The sequence below is a fragment of the Cicer arietinum genome, chromosome 1 (assembly GCF_000331145.2).
Source record: "Cicer arietinum cultivar CDC Frontier isolate Library 1 chromosome 1, Cicar.CDCFrontier_v2.0, whole genome shotgun sequence".
Taxonomy (NCBI): Eukaryota; Viridiplantae; Streptophyta; class Magnoliopsida; order Fabales; family Fabaceae; genus Cicer; species Cicer arietinum.
The window spans coordinates 51,744,087-51,764,977 of NC_021160.2; the positions used below are offsets into that span (position 1 = coordinate 51,744,087).

Genomic DNA, 20,891 nt, shown 5'->3' on the forward strand with positions numbered 1-20,891 from the left:
AGAGTGAGTGAGAGAAGGGTTGGTTGATGAGTCTAGTAAGAAACGGTTTGGAGAGAGACATATTATAAATTCAGAAAGATTGGTGGTCGTCTTGTCTTTGACTCTATGGCCTTTGTCTTTTTTTTTTTCTAATATTATTTACTTCACTCACAAGATAATCATAACATACAATATTATGAATCATAGACCATATATAAGGTGATACAAAATATATATCATCAAATCAAACGTATATAAAAGTTTGTTTTATAACCAAGCCAAGTTTTTTTGCTTCCACTTCACATAATCTCTCAACACGTGTAGTTGAAGATATATATGTATATTATATAGAACAAACAAATATAATATTAATGAATAAAAGTAAGAATGGCAGACATTGGATGACAATAATTAATAGGCATCGCATATTTCTTAATTTAGTATATATTTTGAACATAAGATCCACATGCTTAAGTTTCATCACCAAAAACATATAATGGAAAAAGTAAACTAGACTCCAATATGTTGTTTTAATTAATATTATATTGTACACACGCCTTAATTATCATCCCTATAAATTAAATGACAAAACAAGATTTTTGGAGATTTCCAGTTCACAGTGAGACTCAATTATGTATTATTAATTTAAATTGATTTATATATGAGAATAGTGATTGTCTTGGTTGATTTATTGAGCAAAATTCAAGTGCATAGTAATTAGAATTGCTACATTTTTCACCAGTTAGCAATTGGTTTTATTAAAAAAAATTATAATTAATTTTATTTTATTTTTTTGAGAAAAATTCTAATTGGATTTAGTCCTTGGTTAACTTACTTAAGATATAATAGTAGTAATTTACTTCAAAGTACGGTTGTGGATTGACTAACTAGTTAAGAATAAGGAATCAGTTTTATGTACACACGCACTGCACATGCAATTTAGCTTAAGCTAGCTAATATGACTTTTATAAATAGTAATCAAAATATTTACATAAATTATGGTTGAAGTAAGGAAATGATGCACTTTAAGTTTTCTCTGTTTTATTTTGTCAAAAAAAAATTATGGTTTTCTCGTGCACATTTTTTTTTCGGACAAATTAATTAAAGGTGAATCATGTGAGAAAAAGAAAGAAAGATATGGCACAACAAATCATTGACTTCTCTAACTATCTTTTTAAGCATGGACAAAAATGTATTGACAAAATTCAATTCTCTTACAAGCTGCAAAACAACCTTGAATGGGAAAGATCTACTTTGTTTTAAACTTCAAGAGTAAATGTCAACACCTTCCATAAAAAGAAGTTCATATAGTATTCATTGCCGTCATGTTTGAGATGATGATCTAATAAGTGTTTATTTGACAAAAATAAGATAAAATAAATATATTAGCTTTAAAACACAACTCATATTTTTTGTTCTTATTTAAATCGAATTGAATTCAATTAATTCGTTATTTGTAAGAATGAAAAGTGTTGGGAGAAAATTTGAATTAACCCACGTATTCGAGACACCTCTTGTCTACTTCTATTAGAAAAATTTCAATATAATTTGTTTATCGTCTCATCTCGAATAACATCCTGATTACTATAAGAGTTAAATAAATTACAATATTCACATTTTTACTAATAAAATGATCACCTAGAGTACTCTTCTCTCATTAAGACATGGTTGATGATTCTTCAACTCTCCACAAAATCAGACCAATAGTTTTCAATAGTCAAATAGACCTAAAATGAACTTTAATATTTGACCTTTTTATCTATCTATTTTATTTCACATAATCACTTAAAAATGAAGAAATAATTTATTGGACTTCAACACCTAAACATTACACTCTACATTTACATTAAATCTAATTTTATTCTTCAATTTGTATTATAAATATTTGCTACGTAAAAACATATTTCAAAAGTTTTAAAAATAAAAATTCAGAGTTCTGCATTTTTTTTTATTGTGAATAATCTTAAATTTTGTAAATTTTTACACTTTAATACAACGTGAAAATTATTTAGATTTTTTAACAATATATCCTCATTTTCAAAAATTTAAACTAAAATACCCCATTTTATAATTTATATACCAAAATGTCCTACTTTTTTGGGCTAACTTGAAGTCGTGGCCTGGAGGTGCGTCCAGCCAAAGGACAATTTTTTTTTCTCCTAATAGGAGGTCGCTGGCTGGGGATGCGACCTCCCAAAGGCTTTATAAATTTTTTTTTAATTCGTTTTCTATTTTATGTAATTGTTAATATTTTAATAAATAATTAAATTAATAAATAATTATATTAAATAATACATAAATAATTAATAGTAATAATAATATATTAATAAATAATAATAATAATAATTAATTATTATTATTGTTATTATTACTAAAAATTGTTATAATTAAAAATAGTTATTAATTTTTTGCCGTTTTATGTATTATTATATGAATTAAATATATTAATAAATAATAATAATAAATAATAATAATATATGATACTTACTAAATTTGCTACTTACTAAATTGGACAATTTGTGATTAATCAATTTGTTACCAAATTGTACAATTGATTAATTTTTTTATTTAATGGTAAAATTAATGATTAATCATAAATTACTCAAATTAATTTTCTCATTAAATATGATTTGGTAAATTGATAAATTTTCTCATTAATTTATAAATTAATTTAATATCAAAAAAATTGATTCGTGTGATTGGTAAATTGAATATGCATTAGTTTGTTCTTGTCACATTTATTCAACCGCATTAATTTTGATATATATATTTTGCCACATTACCAATTACACGAATCAACTTTTTGATATATTGAGATAAAATCAGGTAATATATTGTATACTAATGTATTGTTAACTTATCTCAAAATATAAAATCAAATTAAATATATTAATCTTCCAAATATATTTTAAAAATATCTATATATAAAATGATTAGATTAGGTTTATTTTTTACTTTTATTATTTTTTCCAACGAATCAATTTTTTTGATATTAAATTAATTTGTAAATTAATGAGAAAATTAACCAATTTACCAAATCATATTTAATGAGAAAATTAATGAAAAAATTAATTAATTGTACAATTTGGTAACAAATTAATTAATCACAAATTGTCCAATTTGATAAGTATCAAATTAATTTTAGCAAATTGATTAATCATAAATTGCTCTACTTTTTAATTATAATCATTTTTAATAATAATAATTATTACAATATAATAATAATAATTATTATTAATTAATTTAATTATTTATTAATATATTTAATTCATATAATAATACATAAAACAACAAAAAAATAATAACTATTTTTAATTATAACAATTTTTAGTAATAATAACAATAATAATAATTAATTATTATTATTATTATTTATTAATATATTATTATTACTATTAATTATTAATGTATTATTTAATATAATTATTTATTAAAATATTAACTATTACATAAAACAGAAAACGAATTAAATTTTTTTTAAAAGATCCTTTGGGAGGTCGCGTCTCCAGCCAACGACCTCCTACTAGGGAAAAAAAATTTATTTTTTGGCTGGTCGCACCCCTAGACCACCACGACCTCAAGTTAGCCCCTAAAAATAAGACATTTTGATATATAAATTATAAAGTGGGGTATTTTGGTTCAAAATTTTGAAAAAGATGATATGTTAGTAAAAGATCCAAATTATTTTATATTTTAAAAAATAGTTGTGCTGGCCTATCCTAGGCAAGGTTCGACACGTTCTTTAAAACCCAGGAAACTAGTGGAAGCTACACGCAGTTACTGAACAAGAGTGTTGCGTCCACATTTGTATGGGCTTCACCGACGCTAGTTTTATTTTTATGCATAAACTACTACGAATTTTTGCAACTTTAAAAATTTGGTATTTCAGATTTTTTTTATTTTAAAAAATTATGGAATATTAATGTGTTCTGAAAATTTTATTTTTATAAAAATCCAGAAATCCGAATCATTCAAAAAATAAAATATTTAGAACATAAATAAAGTTGTGCTGAACTTTAAAAAAAAAAAGAAAAATAAAATTGTGGAAGTATTATTTTCTAATTTCAATAGATTTGTTTGGGTATGAAAATTAGGTGTTGGGTGCCCAATAGATTTTTTAGTATGATGATGTTTCACCATTTCACTGATCTCATTATTTATAGGAAAGTGAACTGATTTTCATGTATAAATACCACTCAATGGACATTAATTATCACATTCTACAAGATTTTAGATACATTAATTCAAATTATAAATTGTAGATGTTAAATTTCCAATCATTTGCACTTATTTGAAAATTTCAACCGATTATCCAACATATCCTCCTTCAACTAAATTTTATAAACTTTTATATCATCTTCATTTTTGCCACCATTGCTTGTTCTTCTCATAACTTATATCTCTTAAGAAAAAAATGATCATCATATTATTTTCCCTACCCGTGTACACCTTGTAAGTTAACTTTGAAACAACAAACTTGAGTGTGTTTATCGCTAGAATTTTTTATTTCAGCATTCATAAATGAGTATTGATTAGTGACACTTCCAACAAAGAGGACATTGATTGATTTTTAAATGCTTTAATCTATTAAGTAGATTCGGTGTAGACCATTTATTACAATGTTCCAGTATAAAATATCGTTTAATCACCGTTTCAACGGTAACAACAAAAAAATTATGTGTTTATATTTTCACCGTGCATCATAGTTAAAATTGGTGAATTGAGAGTTTCATGTTTCAACATTGTCTAGAGGACATTAACTGGAAGAACCATAAATGTATCGAAATGAAAGATTCATGATCCATTATTAGTAGACCCCCCAGCTCCTTTAAGAGCAAAAGGAGAATTAGTTCGAATGAGGATAATAGATGACATTTCTTGTCTTAGTAATTCTAGATAATGTTATTATATATTATGATTGTTTCTATTTTATTGTAACCACCTTGCAATATCTATATAAATAGAAAGGTTAATTAAAGGATTCCCAAAAGCTTGCAATACATACAAGGAAATGAAAGAAAAATATCGAACAATCTAATAAAGACCCATCCCGTGTGAGTGTGACACAATTGGATTTTTCAAATTCATATTCTACAAAAAGAATATATTAAAAATGAGTAAAGATTTTCACCCAAAAAATTACTGAATAAAATTTGAAAGACCCAATCCTTAAATATTCGGGTTCACGTCCACATGCACATGTTCTTTTATAGGGACCCACATGCCCGTATGCTGCATTTAGACTTTAAATATGATATAAGTACAATGTTTCTTAATTTTTTATCATATGGATACAAATGCGTAGTATTGTTTCCGCCTCATTTGAGTATGACCAAATCTTAACAAAATAATTAATTATATTGATTTTAATGATAAAACAAAATAATTAATTATATTGATTTTATTGATTTGACACAATTGGATTTTTCAAATTCATATTCTACGAAAATAATATATTAAAAATGAGTAAATTTTAAAAGATTAAGTCTTTGAATATACGGATCAAAATTCGCACAATAATAGAATTTGATCTGAAATATTATGATGGTTAAGTTTTTAAAATTGTAATAGATGAATAAAAAATATATAATATTATATTATATATAAAAAATGTAAGTTATAAATTTAAAAACCGTTAAACCTCTAACATTTATTAAAAAGAGATAATAGAATAAATTGGCTTCACATTTTTAATAGTTATAAATTATTTTTTAAAATTTAATTTTTTTTTCAAACAATAATATTTTTTAGTTTAATTATTATGTATTATCAATATAATTTTTTTTACACAATCAACACATCAAAATCATTTATAAGTGTGACTTTAAAAGGAATTACAATTAAAATCAAACGATTTTAATAACTAATGATTATGATTAACCGACAATCTAAAATATCTTTACAATATCAATACATACAAATTAAATTTAAATTTTTGTGATATTAAAACAAATTTATTAAATAGAAGGACAATATATATATATATATATATATATAATTATTAAAATACATACATATTTTCTAAGATAACAGTATTTACACAATATTGATAAAAGATAATAGTTTATTTTGAATATTATGCTATCTATTTTAAATTACGTGAAACTATATTAAAATCAATAAAGGTTGGATAATTAGTTTGTTTCAATTTGGACTCAAACTCATAAAAAAAATGTAAAACTAATTTAATTAGTTTTGGTAAAAAAAAATTGGATTATATGATCATTTGGTTTAATTTTTATATCTCTAGATAAAATTCACAACCCCACACATTTAGAATTTAGATTGAAAATTTTAATTTATTTTATAATTATAGCCTTCAATTTGGACTCAAACTCATAAAAAAAATGTCAAACTAATTTAATTAATTTTGGTTAAATTTTTTAAATTATAAAATTATTTAATTTAATTTTTATATCTTTAGATAAAATTCACAACTCACACATTTAAAATTTATGTTGAAAAATTTAATTTATTTTATAATTATATTAGAGGTTTTTATAAATTTTTTTATAATTTAACTGTCTCTTATAATAAAGACATGACATAATAGTATTTTTAAATAAAAAAAATTTGAAAACTTTAAAGTAGTCATGCCCACTCTATGTCTCTAAAAAATTGAAAACTTTAGAGTAGTCATGCCCACTTTAGAGATCCACATGCTCGTATGCTAGCATTTAGACTTTAAATATGATTTAAGTACAATGTTATATTTTTTTAAGAGTAATATGATTTAAGTACAATGTTATATTTTTTTAAGAGTAAAATATTTTATCTGATCTCAAATATAAAAAAAAGTATAATAAAAAAAAAATTTAATTTAAAATTTTAAATCAAATACATTAATTTTATTTAACTAACTTTATTTTATATTTAAGATTCGAAGTAGATTATTCACCATCCTATTTACAAACTCAAAAAAGTACGATGTTTCTTATTTTTTTACCATATAAATATAGATATGTAGTACATTAGAAAATTCGTCTCCTAATTGTCATTTATATTGTATTCAAACAATTTCAATCAGGGACCGGCACATGTACTAGGTTGTGTGAGCAACTTCCTGCACTTAGTTTTTTTATTTTTTAAATATACTTTTATTATTTAATACACTAAAAAACAAATGATAAAAAGAAATAACATAGTGAAATTTATGTCATAGATTGTGTTTTTGTTATGTTTTAATATTTTTTAAACGTGTGAGGTGTTGTTATAATAGTTTTTAAATATATAAATTTCAAAAATAAATTTAAATATATCTTTTATTAATCATTTTGATCGTTAAATTTTTCTTTAATTTATAATTTAGTATTGAAATATATATTTTCAAACTAAAAAAATTATAATTTGATATATTTTAAATAAAATGATAAATAATTTTATTATATAGAATTATTTAAATATATTAATTATTTATATATTAATAATTAAATTATAAATAAAAAAATTGATGTTAAAAAAAATTAAAAATTTTATTACGATTTTATAGATATTAATCATTCTACATAATTTTAATATATATTACGTTATTTAAATCATATTTTATTATTATTATTTTTAAATATTAATAAATAATTAAAATTATCAAAAATTAATTTCATAAATTAATAAAATTAAAAAAACTAAAATCGTAAATAAAAAACAATTGCTAACAACAATCGTTAATTTTAGTTGAAGTGGTAAGGGAGAATGACAAAAAGATAGGTAGGAAAATAAAAACACCCCGTGAAGTTGGAGCTATCCTCCTCGCAGACAACTCAAACGATTATTAAAATATCAATAATTTTTATTTTAGATTTAACTGCAGTTTTGATCCTTAAATTGTAAAAGTAGTCTTTCTATTTTATGTTTTATCAGTTTTGGTCCTCAAACAGAATTTGGCTTAAAAATTAATAAAGTTTTATATTTTTGTGTTTATTTAAGTCACATAATGCCTCAAGATCTGGTGATGCAACAATTGTACATAAAATCTATTATCATAAATGGTGTGGTGTGACTTTAAAAAAATGACAGTTTATCAAATTTTAGACCAAAATTCTGATTGAGGGACCAAAACTGAGAAGAAATAAACAACAATTGTACATGAAATCTATTATCATAAATGGTGTGGTGTGACTTTAAAAAAAATGACATTTTATCAAATTTTAGACCAAAATTCTGATTGAGGGACCAAAACTGAGAAGAAATAAAATGAGATGACTACTTTCATAATTCAGCTAAAACAGAGAAACAAAACTGCAATTAAATTTTTGTTTTATAAAAATAGACGTTAAATTTTATATTAATTTACACAATTATAATATCTTAAATTTGAAATAAAATATTAAATTTAACGATATAAAAATTTATAAATTGAACTAAAATTTAATTATATCTAACAAAACATCTAACTTTATACCGCTCAATTATATTAGTATTTTTTTACCGATTTTTTGTCTAATTTAAAATATATAAAAACTTTGTTTATTTATAAAAAATTTAGTTCAAATTTTTTAAAATATTTTTGTGTTTTGAAAAAGTTTGACTCAAATTTTTTAAACATATTTATATAATAAAAAATTTGATTAAATTTTGTTAAAAACCTTTGTGTAGATGTGCTTCGAAAAATTTAGTAGTTAAAACTTTTCAAAAAAATTAAATGAAAATTTGATTTTTTTTTTATATTGAAAAAATTAATTTAAAAAAGAAAAGACAAATGAATTTATGTTAATTGTGGAGTACGGTATAATTATGAGGTGGATAAGGTAGAACTTTCAAAATATCATCATCACTGTTACTGACGTAACTTTTAGCTCATTTTGTTATAATTGATAAGACTTTGCTATTTGCACCAGCAGAGGCTACAAATTTGGGTCCAGCAAGTGATTGATTTGTTCGTTGTAAATTATTTACTTCACTACACGTACGGACCGTCGGTGGTCTTATGGTAAAGATACCTTCTATTTATATTTAAAAAAAGTTGTAAAATTAATTCTCTAAAGTTAATCGATCAGTTTAGAAAAATCGGATTCATTCATTATATTATTACTTTATACAGACAGTACTGTAAGAATTTTTTGGCAGTGATTCAAAGCTAGGAGTGCAACTTGTGCAACCTTTTGGATCGGGTGGATTTCGTAAATTGTAATGTTAAGGAGTGAAATTGGAGCTTAAAGCAAAAATGTATGTGGATGTATAAAACAAGGTTTTGGATGGTCTTGTTAATTACAAGGGATTAATTACAACAATTTCATCTGTATCTTTTGTTTTGTCAAAAAATAAATGATAGTCAATAAGCAAGAAAATAACTTTGGCAGCTATGATTGAGAGAGAATGATAAAAAAACAAAAAAATAGCGGATTCACAGCGTACGATGATCTACTGGGTAGTGTAATATGCACAACTTTTCCCTTTCATTTGATTAACCAGACACATCAATCTAAGGTTGGACCACGGACATGAAAAATTCCATTCTTCTAAATATATTAAATTTAGTATATCGTTATAGTGCAAATTACAATGATTTTAAAAATAGTTTTTCATAATCTTTGTAATAAGTTGGTATCAATAATTATGGTGTTAATATCAAAGACAATGATTGAGCATATATCAATGCTACATTTCCACCGTACTCAAATTTGATGTTTGATTATGGGGGAATATTTGTGTTTTTGTTAAGTGCAATTCAAACTTTCTTGTTTTCGTCAAGTGAGTTTCATTGGAGCGGAAAATATTTAGTTTTGATTTTTTAATTGTTAGATTACGATTTTTCATTTTTATGTTTTTTTGGGGGTGATTTATATCGATTTTGAGAGAATACAATGATTAGATCAAAAATATTAAATATATTAACTAGTATTATTCTTATACTTGAGGCTAGTGAGAATATATCTTTTCACATGTTTTTTTTCTATATATATATATATATATATATATATATATATATTCCATTTTGAAAAATAAAAATTTCAAAATACTCTACTTTGAAATCAATATACTAAAATATCCTATTTTTTTGGACTTTCAAAAGATTATTGGGTGGGGATGCGACCATGTGAATAATGTTTTTTTTTCTTCCTCATTTAGGACAATGCATATTGGTGAAAATGCATCGATAGAAGAAAAACAAGCACCATGCCAAACATACATCTTACGTTTGATAGAAGGGTTGGTGATGCCCGACAAATCCAACAACTATGTACATTTAAAATATTTGTCACTCTTAGAGATTTAAATAAAGTTGTGATTCAACAGTTTTAGCAGCACTTTATAAAGAATTGTGTTTCGCTACAAAATTCGGTGTGATGTCATTAAGAGAATGTGCAATGTTGTTATAGAACTGGACATGGTATGTTTTGTTGAGACAAAAAACATTTTTGATGTATGTTTTAATGACAACAAATCTTATGAAATAAAAGATTAAGTTTTATGAATGGTAGTCTACTAATGATTGCACTTGAGTTTTGTTTAAGGAACATGAATTGCATAAGTGAACAAGTAAGAAGTCATTCATTTCATCAAAATGCATAAGTATCAACTCAATAATGAAATAATCTCAAAAGGAATGTATCGTATATCAATCATTCAAGAGAATGATTATTACATCTTCAAGATAACATCTTCGTGAAGAAGATGATCAAATACAACAATCAATGATTACATTATGCTATAAATCATAAGCAAGATCATTTGAAAATAATATTAACAATCAATCTTCAGAATATTAACATCATTCTCCAGCATGTTAACAATCAATCATCAACATATTAACATCATTCTCCAGCATGTTAACAATCAATCTTCAACATGCGAACATCATTCTTCAGCCTGTTAGCACGAATTAAAGACAGTCTTGATCTGAATACATTAAGCACATCTCTGAGATGTTTATGCACATAACAAAGGATCATAAATCACAGTTAAGAATGAGAAGCTAGAGATCAACTATTATTAACACATAAGCAAAACGTATAATTTTCAAGTAAAGAACATTCTTGGTTCAAAAAAGTCTGATATTTAGTCAAATCTGACACATGACAGCTGTAAACTTTCCAATGGTCAAAATAGCTGTCATCAATCTTCTTGAAACCTATAAAAGGAATCTCAAACTCAATGAAAAATCAGAACTTCAAGTGTTAAGAAAACTCATCACTTACTTACATACATACACTTGAAAGTCTCTTATTCATCAAAAGAATAAGTGTTATTCATATTTGAATCTCTTGTTATTATTTTACTGAATATTTTGTATAGAATTTAATCTCAAACAAGTGTTGAGATTACTTAGATTTTGCCAAACACGTTAAATTATTATTGTGTAAACTTAAGACTATAAGTGTTGATTATAGTTTGAGTAGTTTGTAGAAAATCATTTTATGGTTAGAATGTGAAGTGTAAAATCTTCTCTAAAGATTGATATACGACCTAATTTGAACTTCTTTCTCGGTGGAAATGACTTATTTTGTAACAAATCAAGGTTGGTCTAAACTGGTGGTGTAAAACCAATATTGTTCTTCGTTTATACACTTGTTGGAAAATTTCACAATTGTGAGGACTAGACGTAACCCGAGTTGGGTGAACTATGATATATGCTTGTGTGGTATCTTTCTCTTATCTATTTACTTTCAATCTGTTTGATTATCAAGTTAAATAGATAAGTTAAATTGTTGATTTTAACTAACCAAAAATATTATTCATTTTTTGGTCAAGATCAATATTGAGTTATTCTCTTAAGTTTTTAACAAGTAATTTTAAATAGGTAAGTTTACAATTCAAACCCCCATTCATTGTAAATTGACATTGTTACTTCATGGTTGTCCTATGTTGCCCCAAAATCACCCGATGCATTGAATATTTCCGCTTGCACAAATGCAACTATTGCAAATAAATTGTATCGCATTTTTCTTAGTTTTAAAACTAACTACTTAATATATCACTAATTTTATTTTATTTTTTTTGGCAGATTTAACTCTAGTTGTATGAACTTCAGTAAAGTTCCTCATGATGACATAGAAGGATATTGAAAAACAAGCAGTCACATGATAGTTGTAGAAGTAATATATACCGATTCACACTTATTTATATTTTTTAATTATATTTTTTTATACTTCTTATATTTACTTTAGCATATTTTTTACATATCAATTTTATTGGAGATCATACCTCGAATTTCAACATGACATTTCGTAGAGGATATGGACACATGAATTGTATGACCTATCAACTGTATATTGTTGAAAAACATCATACCGGTAGGGGTCACAATTTAGCTCGACACCCATCAACAAATACCACAACCACTAGAACATGAAAACCAACCGTGAGATCGACATGAGGTGTTGCATTAAATGGATTAAACATTGGAATAAGCGTGAAAATCACATATTGCAAAGTCATAATATAAACACTGTTTTATACGACAATACATTATATAAAAATTAGTTTAGGCAACACACTAATTTATTTATTTTTGTCGAATAATATCCACGTCACCACGTTTGCATCTGTCAACATATACTCATGTTCACTCAACCCCTATCAACTCCACAAAAACAAATCATACACCAAATCGTAGAATCATATTCATCATCACCTCACCTATATACTGAACCATACATTGCATATTATGGTTTACCACCACCACCACATATACATACACCTAGGAATGGCAATTAGACTCATACCCAATAGGTACCCGCAAAAAAAACTCACAATGGGTAAGGTAAAAACCCGCATAATGGGTTTGGGCATGGGGACGAGTAATTACCCACAAAATTAAGCGGGTATGGGTGCGGGTACGGGTACTATAGTACCCACCCCGCCCCGCACCCGCACTTATATAAATATATTATTTATTTATTTAGTTATTTATTATATTAGTGTTTAGTTTAATTAATTGTTTTCTTTTTATGTTTTAACATCTATTAATATCATTGGACCATTATAATATTTATAATTGAAACATAAACGTTTGCAAAAATTTTAAGAATCTGATTATGATAAATAGTAAATAATTGTGATTTTATAACTAATAGTTATATCTTATTAATCGTGACTTTATAATTATACTTGCAACTTTGTATCAATTATCTCAGATAATATTGTCGTATGACTTGCAATTTCACAAAATATTATTATAAATATTTAAATGTGTATTGTAACGAGTGTTCATTTGAAATGTTGAGTTAGAAAATATTTTGGTTTATAATATTTTATGATTGGATTTAAGATATTTGAATAATTTTTAAATTTAATTACAATAATATCATTTATTTATCGATTTTTTTTAGTTAAAGTGTGGGTAACGGGTATGGGTACGGGCACTTAAGTACCCAGAGGGTAAGGGTACGGATATTAAAGTTGATACCCAAGAGGGTACGGGCACGGGTATAGGTATTTTTTTAAATTGCGGGTATGGGGACGGGTATTATAGTACCCTACCCAAACCTTACCCATTGCCATCCCTACACCTACAGAAATGTCGACTCAGTATTATGTTATGTCAATGTCTAATATACAAACTCTCGGTTACTCAATAACACGAGAGATTTTCTATAATTTGTTTAGAAGCCATTGCACAACTCTTGAATTGACTTATACTGTTTTTGATTTCATATATAACTCTTGACTCAAAACTATATGAAGATAAGTGGTAGTAGCTCTAATCCACACACAAAGTATCAAGAATTTGAGTTACATACATCTTCAATAATTAGGAACAACGATGAAGAATCTTTTATATATTTTATTTATTTATTGTTGGATTTTATTAATTAAACTTATTTTTTATTATACTTTATGTATTATTTTATATATTTTTTACTTATTAAAAAAATATATAAATGTCTAAATGGTGGTTTCCTCCTAGAAGAAGAAAATAAATTTGTATAATCATATTTTCGGTTAACAACCTCTAAAAACTCAATAAAATAAAACATTTTAATATATTGATTTTAAAATAAAATATTTAAAAAATTCAAAAAGGAATATATGAAGAAAAAAAAAACTTTTCACACCTTTTTATAGAATTTCAAAAAGAAATATCAGTTCTTAGTTCTTACAAATAATTGGTCGGAAGAAATGGATTTGTACGACTAGTCATAATGAGGACAAAGTAAGTCGCTGAAATCATCAATAATGCAGGAAAACAGATTATCAACAGTCTTGTCACAAAAAGAAAACAATCTTAAAATTTTTCCTCTTAAAAAAGAAAAAGGAATCTTAAAATATTCATTGAAAAAAAAAATCTTGAACATATGTTATTGTTGATAAAGTTATATTTTCAAAATAAAATACTAAAAAAATAATATTCTTTTTTGATTTATTATTTTACTCTAGTTAAAAAACTTGTAGATGTTTATACTATTATTTTATCGATGATTTGTCTCACACTATTATTTCTCTCAAGTTAAATTATAATCTAAGAGTTGGATTGATTAGAAAAAAATAACACAATAAAATTATAAAATATTTTTCTCTTTTATCTTTATAAAATATAATTTAAAAATATAAAAAATAAATCTAATAAAATATCAATCTATTTTAAATAAAAATAAAAAGTGTAAATGTATAAGTATTAATTTAAATGATATATTGTTTAATGATTAATTTGTTAAAATCATAATTTTTTTACAAGGATAATTTTATTATTTTATACAATCTAAAAAATAAACATTTTAAGATAAATATATTACAAACTAAAATTTAGTTATTATATAATTAATGAAAATTATAAAAAATGTGAATTTCAATTTAATATCTTTAACAAATTTAATAAAACTTTGTTATTTGCTTTGAACATATTAAAATAGCAAAAAGAGAGAGATAAATTATTCTATATATAAAATTTAAAATATGTTTTTTTTTTTGCTCTTACACCCATTTCATATTAATTGTCATGATAAAATATTAAGTCGCGTTTGATATGCTAAACATAAAGGACCGAACAAGACCTTAGAACTAGCACTTGTGCTGGTCTTTCTATTGACCGAATCATAGGTGAGGGTGATGCAACGATGTGGACTCACGAATGAGGTTAGAGAAAGAGCAAGAGAACAAGGTGTAGACGGAGGCATTTGATGGAGTGAAGATAACGTAGAAGGATCGATCTAAATAGACCAAACAAAAACATGAATTTTCATCTATCACTAAATCACGATATAACTTTTTGTTTTATGTCTCTCTTCTACAACTTTTTTTACATTTATCTCTTTTATTAATATTTACATTCATAAATATTTATATATATCAATAGATAGTATTACAGTAAAAATTATATTATTTTATATCAAACAAGGTGCACTATAATTTTTTTTTGTCTTATGGATTGATCATCAATTACGTTAGAGTATAAAAAGTTATCATGTACATTTTTATATTATTTTGTATGGTATTTACTTTGCGAATCGAATACACCATAAAATAGTTTATGTTAAGTGCCGTTTAATTAACTTTCTTCAATTCAATATTAATTTTTTTTTCACTCCAAGCAAAACTAACCACTATGTACATATATATTAAGAATGTTAGTTAAGTTCATTTATTTTCTTGAATTTAATTGAAAAGTTTAAATAAGTTTTCTAATCTACATGGAACGATATTTATAGTAAATGGAGCTCACATTTCACTTGTCATGAATTAAAGTGAATAAGAACATTTTTAGAGTACCGAAATTATCAACAACAAAAAAAAAACTAGTTAAAATTTGCTTTAATTAAATATTTAACAAATTAAATTTTTTTCTCTATTACTTAAGTTAAGAGAAAGTATGCAATTATAACAATGAATAGTATATATATAGTATACTAATTATATTATTAATAAAGATAATATAGTATTTCATCTTTGTCTCATAATAATTGATTCATTTGTAAAAAAAATATCTCAAAAGGAATAATTCTTTTAATTTTTAATATATTTTTTTAATTGTATCATTTAATTAACACTTCTTATCTCATTTTCAATGTAATATATTTCACTATACATTTATTATATTGATAATGTACTAACTAATACCTAATAAAAATAATTTGATAAAACCTACAAAAGTATCATTTATATGAAAACCTACAAAAGTGGGTATATATAGTTACTAGTTGCATAGTTTTGGTACACAAGACTCTATTGGTGACATGGAGTTCTCAATAGAAGCTTTGGAGAGAGATCTAAATAACATGAGAAAATATTATGAGAGTGGAAAAACAAAAGAATCATCATGGAGAGAATCACAACTAAAAGGGTTGCGTAACTTTGTCATAGAAAATGAGGAAGAAATCTTGAAGGTTCTAAAGAAGGATTTAGGGAAGCATCATGTTGAGGCTTTTAGAGACGAGGTTTGTTTCATACTATTTGCTACCTACTTTTATAGAAAACATTTTAGCTTTAGTTAAATATTAATGTGTTCTTGCAGGTTGGAACCTTAAAGAGATCCATAGATTTGGCAATAAAGTCCTTCAAAAAATGGATGGTTGGCAAAGAGGTGAGCTTCTTTACAACATATGCAAAACGAAGTAAAATGTATTAGTTTCAACCAAATTTAGTAAGCTCTGACAAAAAATTATTGTCCATAGGATTTCAACTTTATATTTTGGATATATTTTGATTATTTAAAGTTTATTAATCATTTAATTACTAAACATGATATAATTCAATGTAACTTGATTTGATATTATATAATCCTTATGTCCAGAAAATATAAATAAAAATTAGTTAAAGAAAGTTAATATATTTAATTTAAAATTTAATTTACATACATCAATTTTTTTAATTAATTTTAAATTATATTCCAATTAACAAATGTAGTATATAGTTCATTAAAAAGAAGACCAAGTATACCATATACTTACAATAATTTTATATCTACTAAGTGGCACATAAATTAATATACATGCATGTGACTAATTATTTTGAACTTAACAGGCTAAACTGCCACAAATAGCACTACTTTCAAGTGCAGAAATTGTTCCTGAGCCACTTGGTCTAGTTCTAATAATCTCATCATGGAATTTTCCCTTTGGTGAGTAAAAAATAAAAATGAAAAAGTTATGTTAAAGGTTGTGCCTCTCTTGATTACCATATATGAACAAGTTTTTTATGGTTGGATTTATAAATAGGAGTGTCCTTGGAGCCATTAATAGGAGCTGTAGCAGCTGGAAACAGTGTACTTCTAAAACCATCAGAACTGGCCCCTGCTTCTTCTTCTCTTCTAGCTAATGTTTTACCAAATTATTTGGACAATAATGGCATTAAGATCATTGAAGGTGGACCTGAAGTTGGAGAGCAACTCCTCCACCAAAAATGGGACAAGATTTTCTTTACAGGTCCAACTTTCTTTTTCCCTTTCACTATCATCTTAGTTTGCATTTTTCATTGGCATAACTTTTTGTATCCTTAAGGTCATTGTCCTAAGGTTTTAAATCACAATCGTAGTTATTGATATTAGGATGATTTAGACAAATAATGATCCTTATTTTTTATAAAAAAAATAATCGTAAGTTTGTCACACTTCTTTTTTTTTTTTTAATAAATTTTAAAAAAAATATAATTCTAGTCTAAAGATGGATCTAATTCGCTATTTTTAATAAATTATGATAAAATATATTTTTTTATTGTTATAAAACTTTTTTTTATCAGAAAGAATAAGAATTGTCTCTAAATATTTTTTGAGATTCATATTAAACACATCATTATCCAATTGTTACCATTCTTAAAAAATATATGAGAGCCTAAAAATTTATAATTATTCATCTTGAAAATAATAGTTAAAAAATTATTTTTTTAAAGGTAAAATTTTTACTTTTTAATCCTTTAACAATTGTTAAAGATATACCTTAGCAATAATTTTTTTAATATGCAACAAACACACATTAAACATAAGATTGATGTTGATGTAGGTATGAAATTATGATTGCAAATTATTGCAATAGCATAAACATCAAATCCAATAATGAAGTTCTTATATTAAATTTTGTCATCCAATATGTTAGGAAGTGCAAGGGTAGGACGGCTTGTTATGAAAGCAGCAGTGGAACATCTCACACCTGTAACTTTGGAGTTAGGTGGAAAATGTCCAGCACTCGTTGATTCACTTTCAGCTACTTGGGACACTGAGGTCAGTAAATGTTCATTCAATCTTACCACATGGAATCTGACCTCTATTCAAGTTATTTTTGGTTAATTAAGTTGATTAATATAAACTAAGCATATCCCCAAAGTATAATCAATATTGAAGGAGTTATTTTTTTCACCAATATTTAACAATCTAAAAAATGTGGATAGCTCAATTGATTTGAATTAAATGTTAAAGAATGTAAAGTATTTTAAATTTGGACGAGAAAAAAATATTAACATAATAATTAATTTATAATTTTTATTTTTATTTAAACAATCTAAAAAAACTAAGCATAATAATAAATTAATTACTGAAAGTTCTTGATTGTGTTGAACAACAAGGTGGCTGTGAAACGAATTTTGGTGGCAAAGTATGGGGCTTGTGCAGGACAAGCATGCATAGCAATTGATTATGTCCTTGTAGAAAAGAGTTTCAGTTCCACATTGGTACAAAGCAATAAATAATTATTTTTTTCTTTCAAGTTTTTTATTGTGCTACTATGTGTTACTTTAATCTTGAAGCATGACATTTTTTCCTTTTCTTTAGGTGGAGTTAATGAAAGAAGGGATTAAGAAAATGTTTGGAGACAACCCAAAAGCATCTAACACCATTGCAAGGATAGTTAATAAAAAGCATTCTAATAGAATCAAGAGTCTTCTAAGTGAACCTAAGGTTAAAGAATCGGTGGTTTTTGGTGGTTCCATGGACGATGATGACTTGTAATTAATGCTCCCTTTTCTTACTTGCTTGAATGTTCAATCCAAGTTTTACATTGATTAACCACCAATTTAGTCTCTAAAATTAGTTAATTTAATTTCTAAAATTAACAAAATTTTAAAGTGATCATTAAGTTTGATAAATTTTAGTATCATTAGTCTTTGTCACATAATTTCAATTATTTAATTAACTTAATCAAAATATCATTGAAAATTTTTCATTCTAAGAATTATTTTGAAATATTAAATATTTTTGTGACTAAATTAAACAATACCTTCCGATAGAGATTAAATTAGTGATTCACTAATTTTTATTGGATAAAAGTGAGGTCTACTTTCTTATATGTTGTTGGTGTTCTTTATTACAAATAAATTTTTTGTTGGTACAACAAACTTTGAGACATTTATGGATTTCAGTAGTTGTGGCCACAAAAATTACTACATTTTAAGTTAAGAACAATATGAACTTTAAATTTTGTCCTTTTACATTATAGCACAAATCAATCCTTTGTCAAATTTTACTTATTTTTTTTTATCCAATTTTAGATTATTTAGACCCTTTCCTTTACGAATCAGAATTGAAGAAAAAAAAATACATTAAATCAATTTTTCCTTACACGATTATCTTTGTGACTAAAAGTGTTCTGCACTAAAATGTTATGTAGATTTATTGAACCAACAATATTATTGGATCCGCCACTTGATTCAGCAATCATGACAGAAGAAATCTTTGCCCCCCTACTTCCCATAATCACTGTAAGATAAATACAACATAAAATTTATTTTCCATTTCTTTTTTCAAGTCCTTTTTAATCATCGGTCTTGGAAAGTGGCAAGTGATTCATTAACCTAATGTTAACCAAGTTTTGCTTCAAATGTTTATTTTCATGGCTTTTGCAGCTGGAGAAGATTGAAGACGGTATTAAGTTCATAAAGTCAAAGCCTAAACCTTTAGCAATCTACGTCTTCACCAAAAGCAAAACTCTGCAGAGAAGAATGGTATCTGAAACATCATCTGGGAGTATTGTATTTAATGATGCAATTATACAGGTATTTACACTATTAGTGTAAACTTTTTTTACAAATGCATCATATCAAATTACATCATAATGTCATTTTGTTGAATCACCTTCTAAATACAGTGAATTCTAAGATATAATTACATGCATGTGTAAAAACGTTTTACATTACCAATGCATAATAATTAATCTCTGGCGTGTTTTTTGTGTAGTATGCGGTCGATACCCTCCCATTTGGAGGAGTTGGTGAAAGCGGATTAGGCAGGTACCATGGGAAGTTCTCCTTTGATACATTCAGTCATCATAAGGCTGTGGCTAGGAGAAGTTTCTACACTGATTTTTGGTTCAGGTTTCCTCCATGGACTCTTGAAAAGTTCCAGCTACTTGAAGAAGCTTACAATTTAGACTACATTGGAATACCTCTCGCCATACTTGGCTTAAAGAAATCAAAACGCTCATTATATCAGGCTTGTGATTGATTGCCAATTGCTTACTCCACTTTCCTATTTTTCCAACGATCATCCACTAAGGATATTTCCAGGCTATGATATTTATTTATTTATTTATGCTATCAAGATTCAAAGTGTGTATGTTTCTCTTTGAATATGTATTTCCTTTTTATGGCTTGTTATAAGGCTTGGATAAGGCAAGGTTTGGGTGAATGGTCTTTTATTCAAAGTGTGTATGCTTTTATTATATTTATAAATTTTGAAAAGACAATATCGCGTGAAGAGACACAGTCACATAGAAATGGAGAGACACATAATCACATGAGAATGAGAAATATCTCGAAACTTACTGCTCTTTAACAAAATATAAGCAAAAGTGAGTTATCAAAACATAATCACATGGGAGTATAAACGGTTCAGAATTATGTGAATGAACTAAACATACATAAATATGAAAGAAATTTAGAGACAAGGTAGGAATGAGATGTTTAGCTAAGAATAGCTAAAATGAATTGATTAGCACTTCTGATACCAACAAGATGCATTTTTTTTAAGAGTTCATAGCTTCAAAACTCTTGAAAACTCCATAGTTAAGCGTGTTTGATTCAAAACATGTCTACGAAGGGATTTCTTGAGAAGT

The 20,891-nt window shown here is 25.4% G+C and overlaps 1 protein-coding gene across 1 annotated transcript; it reads left to right on the forward strand.

Annotated features, from left to right (window-relative positions):
- The first annotated feature begins 16,050 nt into the window (after positions 1 to 16,050).
- Positions 16,051 to 20,522, forward strand: LOC101497113 (aldehyde dehydrogenase family 3 member F1-like). The gene is made up of 10 exons (XM_004486911.4): positions 16,051 to 16,289; positions 16,367 to 16,435; positions 16,876 to 16,972; positions 17,070 to 17,276; positions 17,943 to 18,067; positions 18,409 to 18,513; positions 18,614 to 18,786; positions 19,449 to 19,539; positions 19,684 to 19,833; positions 20,015 to 20,522. Exons 1-10 carry the CDS (start codon positions 16,089 to 16,091, stop codon positions 20,279 to 20,281), a joined length of 1,485 nt encoding a protein of 494 aa, XP_004486968.1. The 5' UTR covers positions 16,051 to 16,088; the 3' UTR covers positions 20,282 to 20,522.
- Positions 20,523 to 20,891: the final 369 nt, after the last annotated feature.

Bases quoted from the DNA above. Each gene is read 5' to 3' on its own strand.
- LOC101497113 (XM_004486911.4), top strand. From the start codon at position 16,089: ATGGAGTTCTCAATAGAAGCTTTGGAGAGAGATCTAAATAACATGAGA. The intron at 17,277-17,942 runs GTCCAACTTTCT...CCAATATGTTAG, and splicing joins GGACAAGATTTTCTTTACAG to GAAGTGCAAGGGTAGGACGG. The intron at 19,834-20,014 runs GTATTTACACTA...TTTTTTGTGTAG, and splicing joins TTAATGATGCAATTATACAG to TATGCGGTCGATACCCTCCC.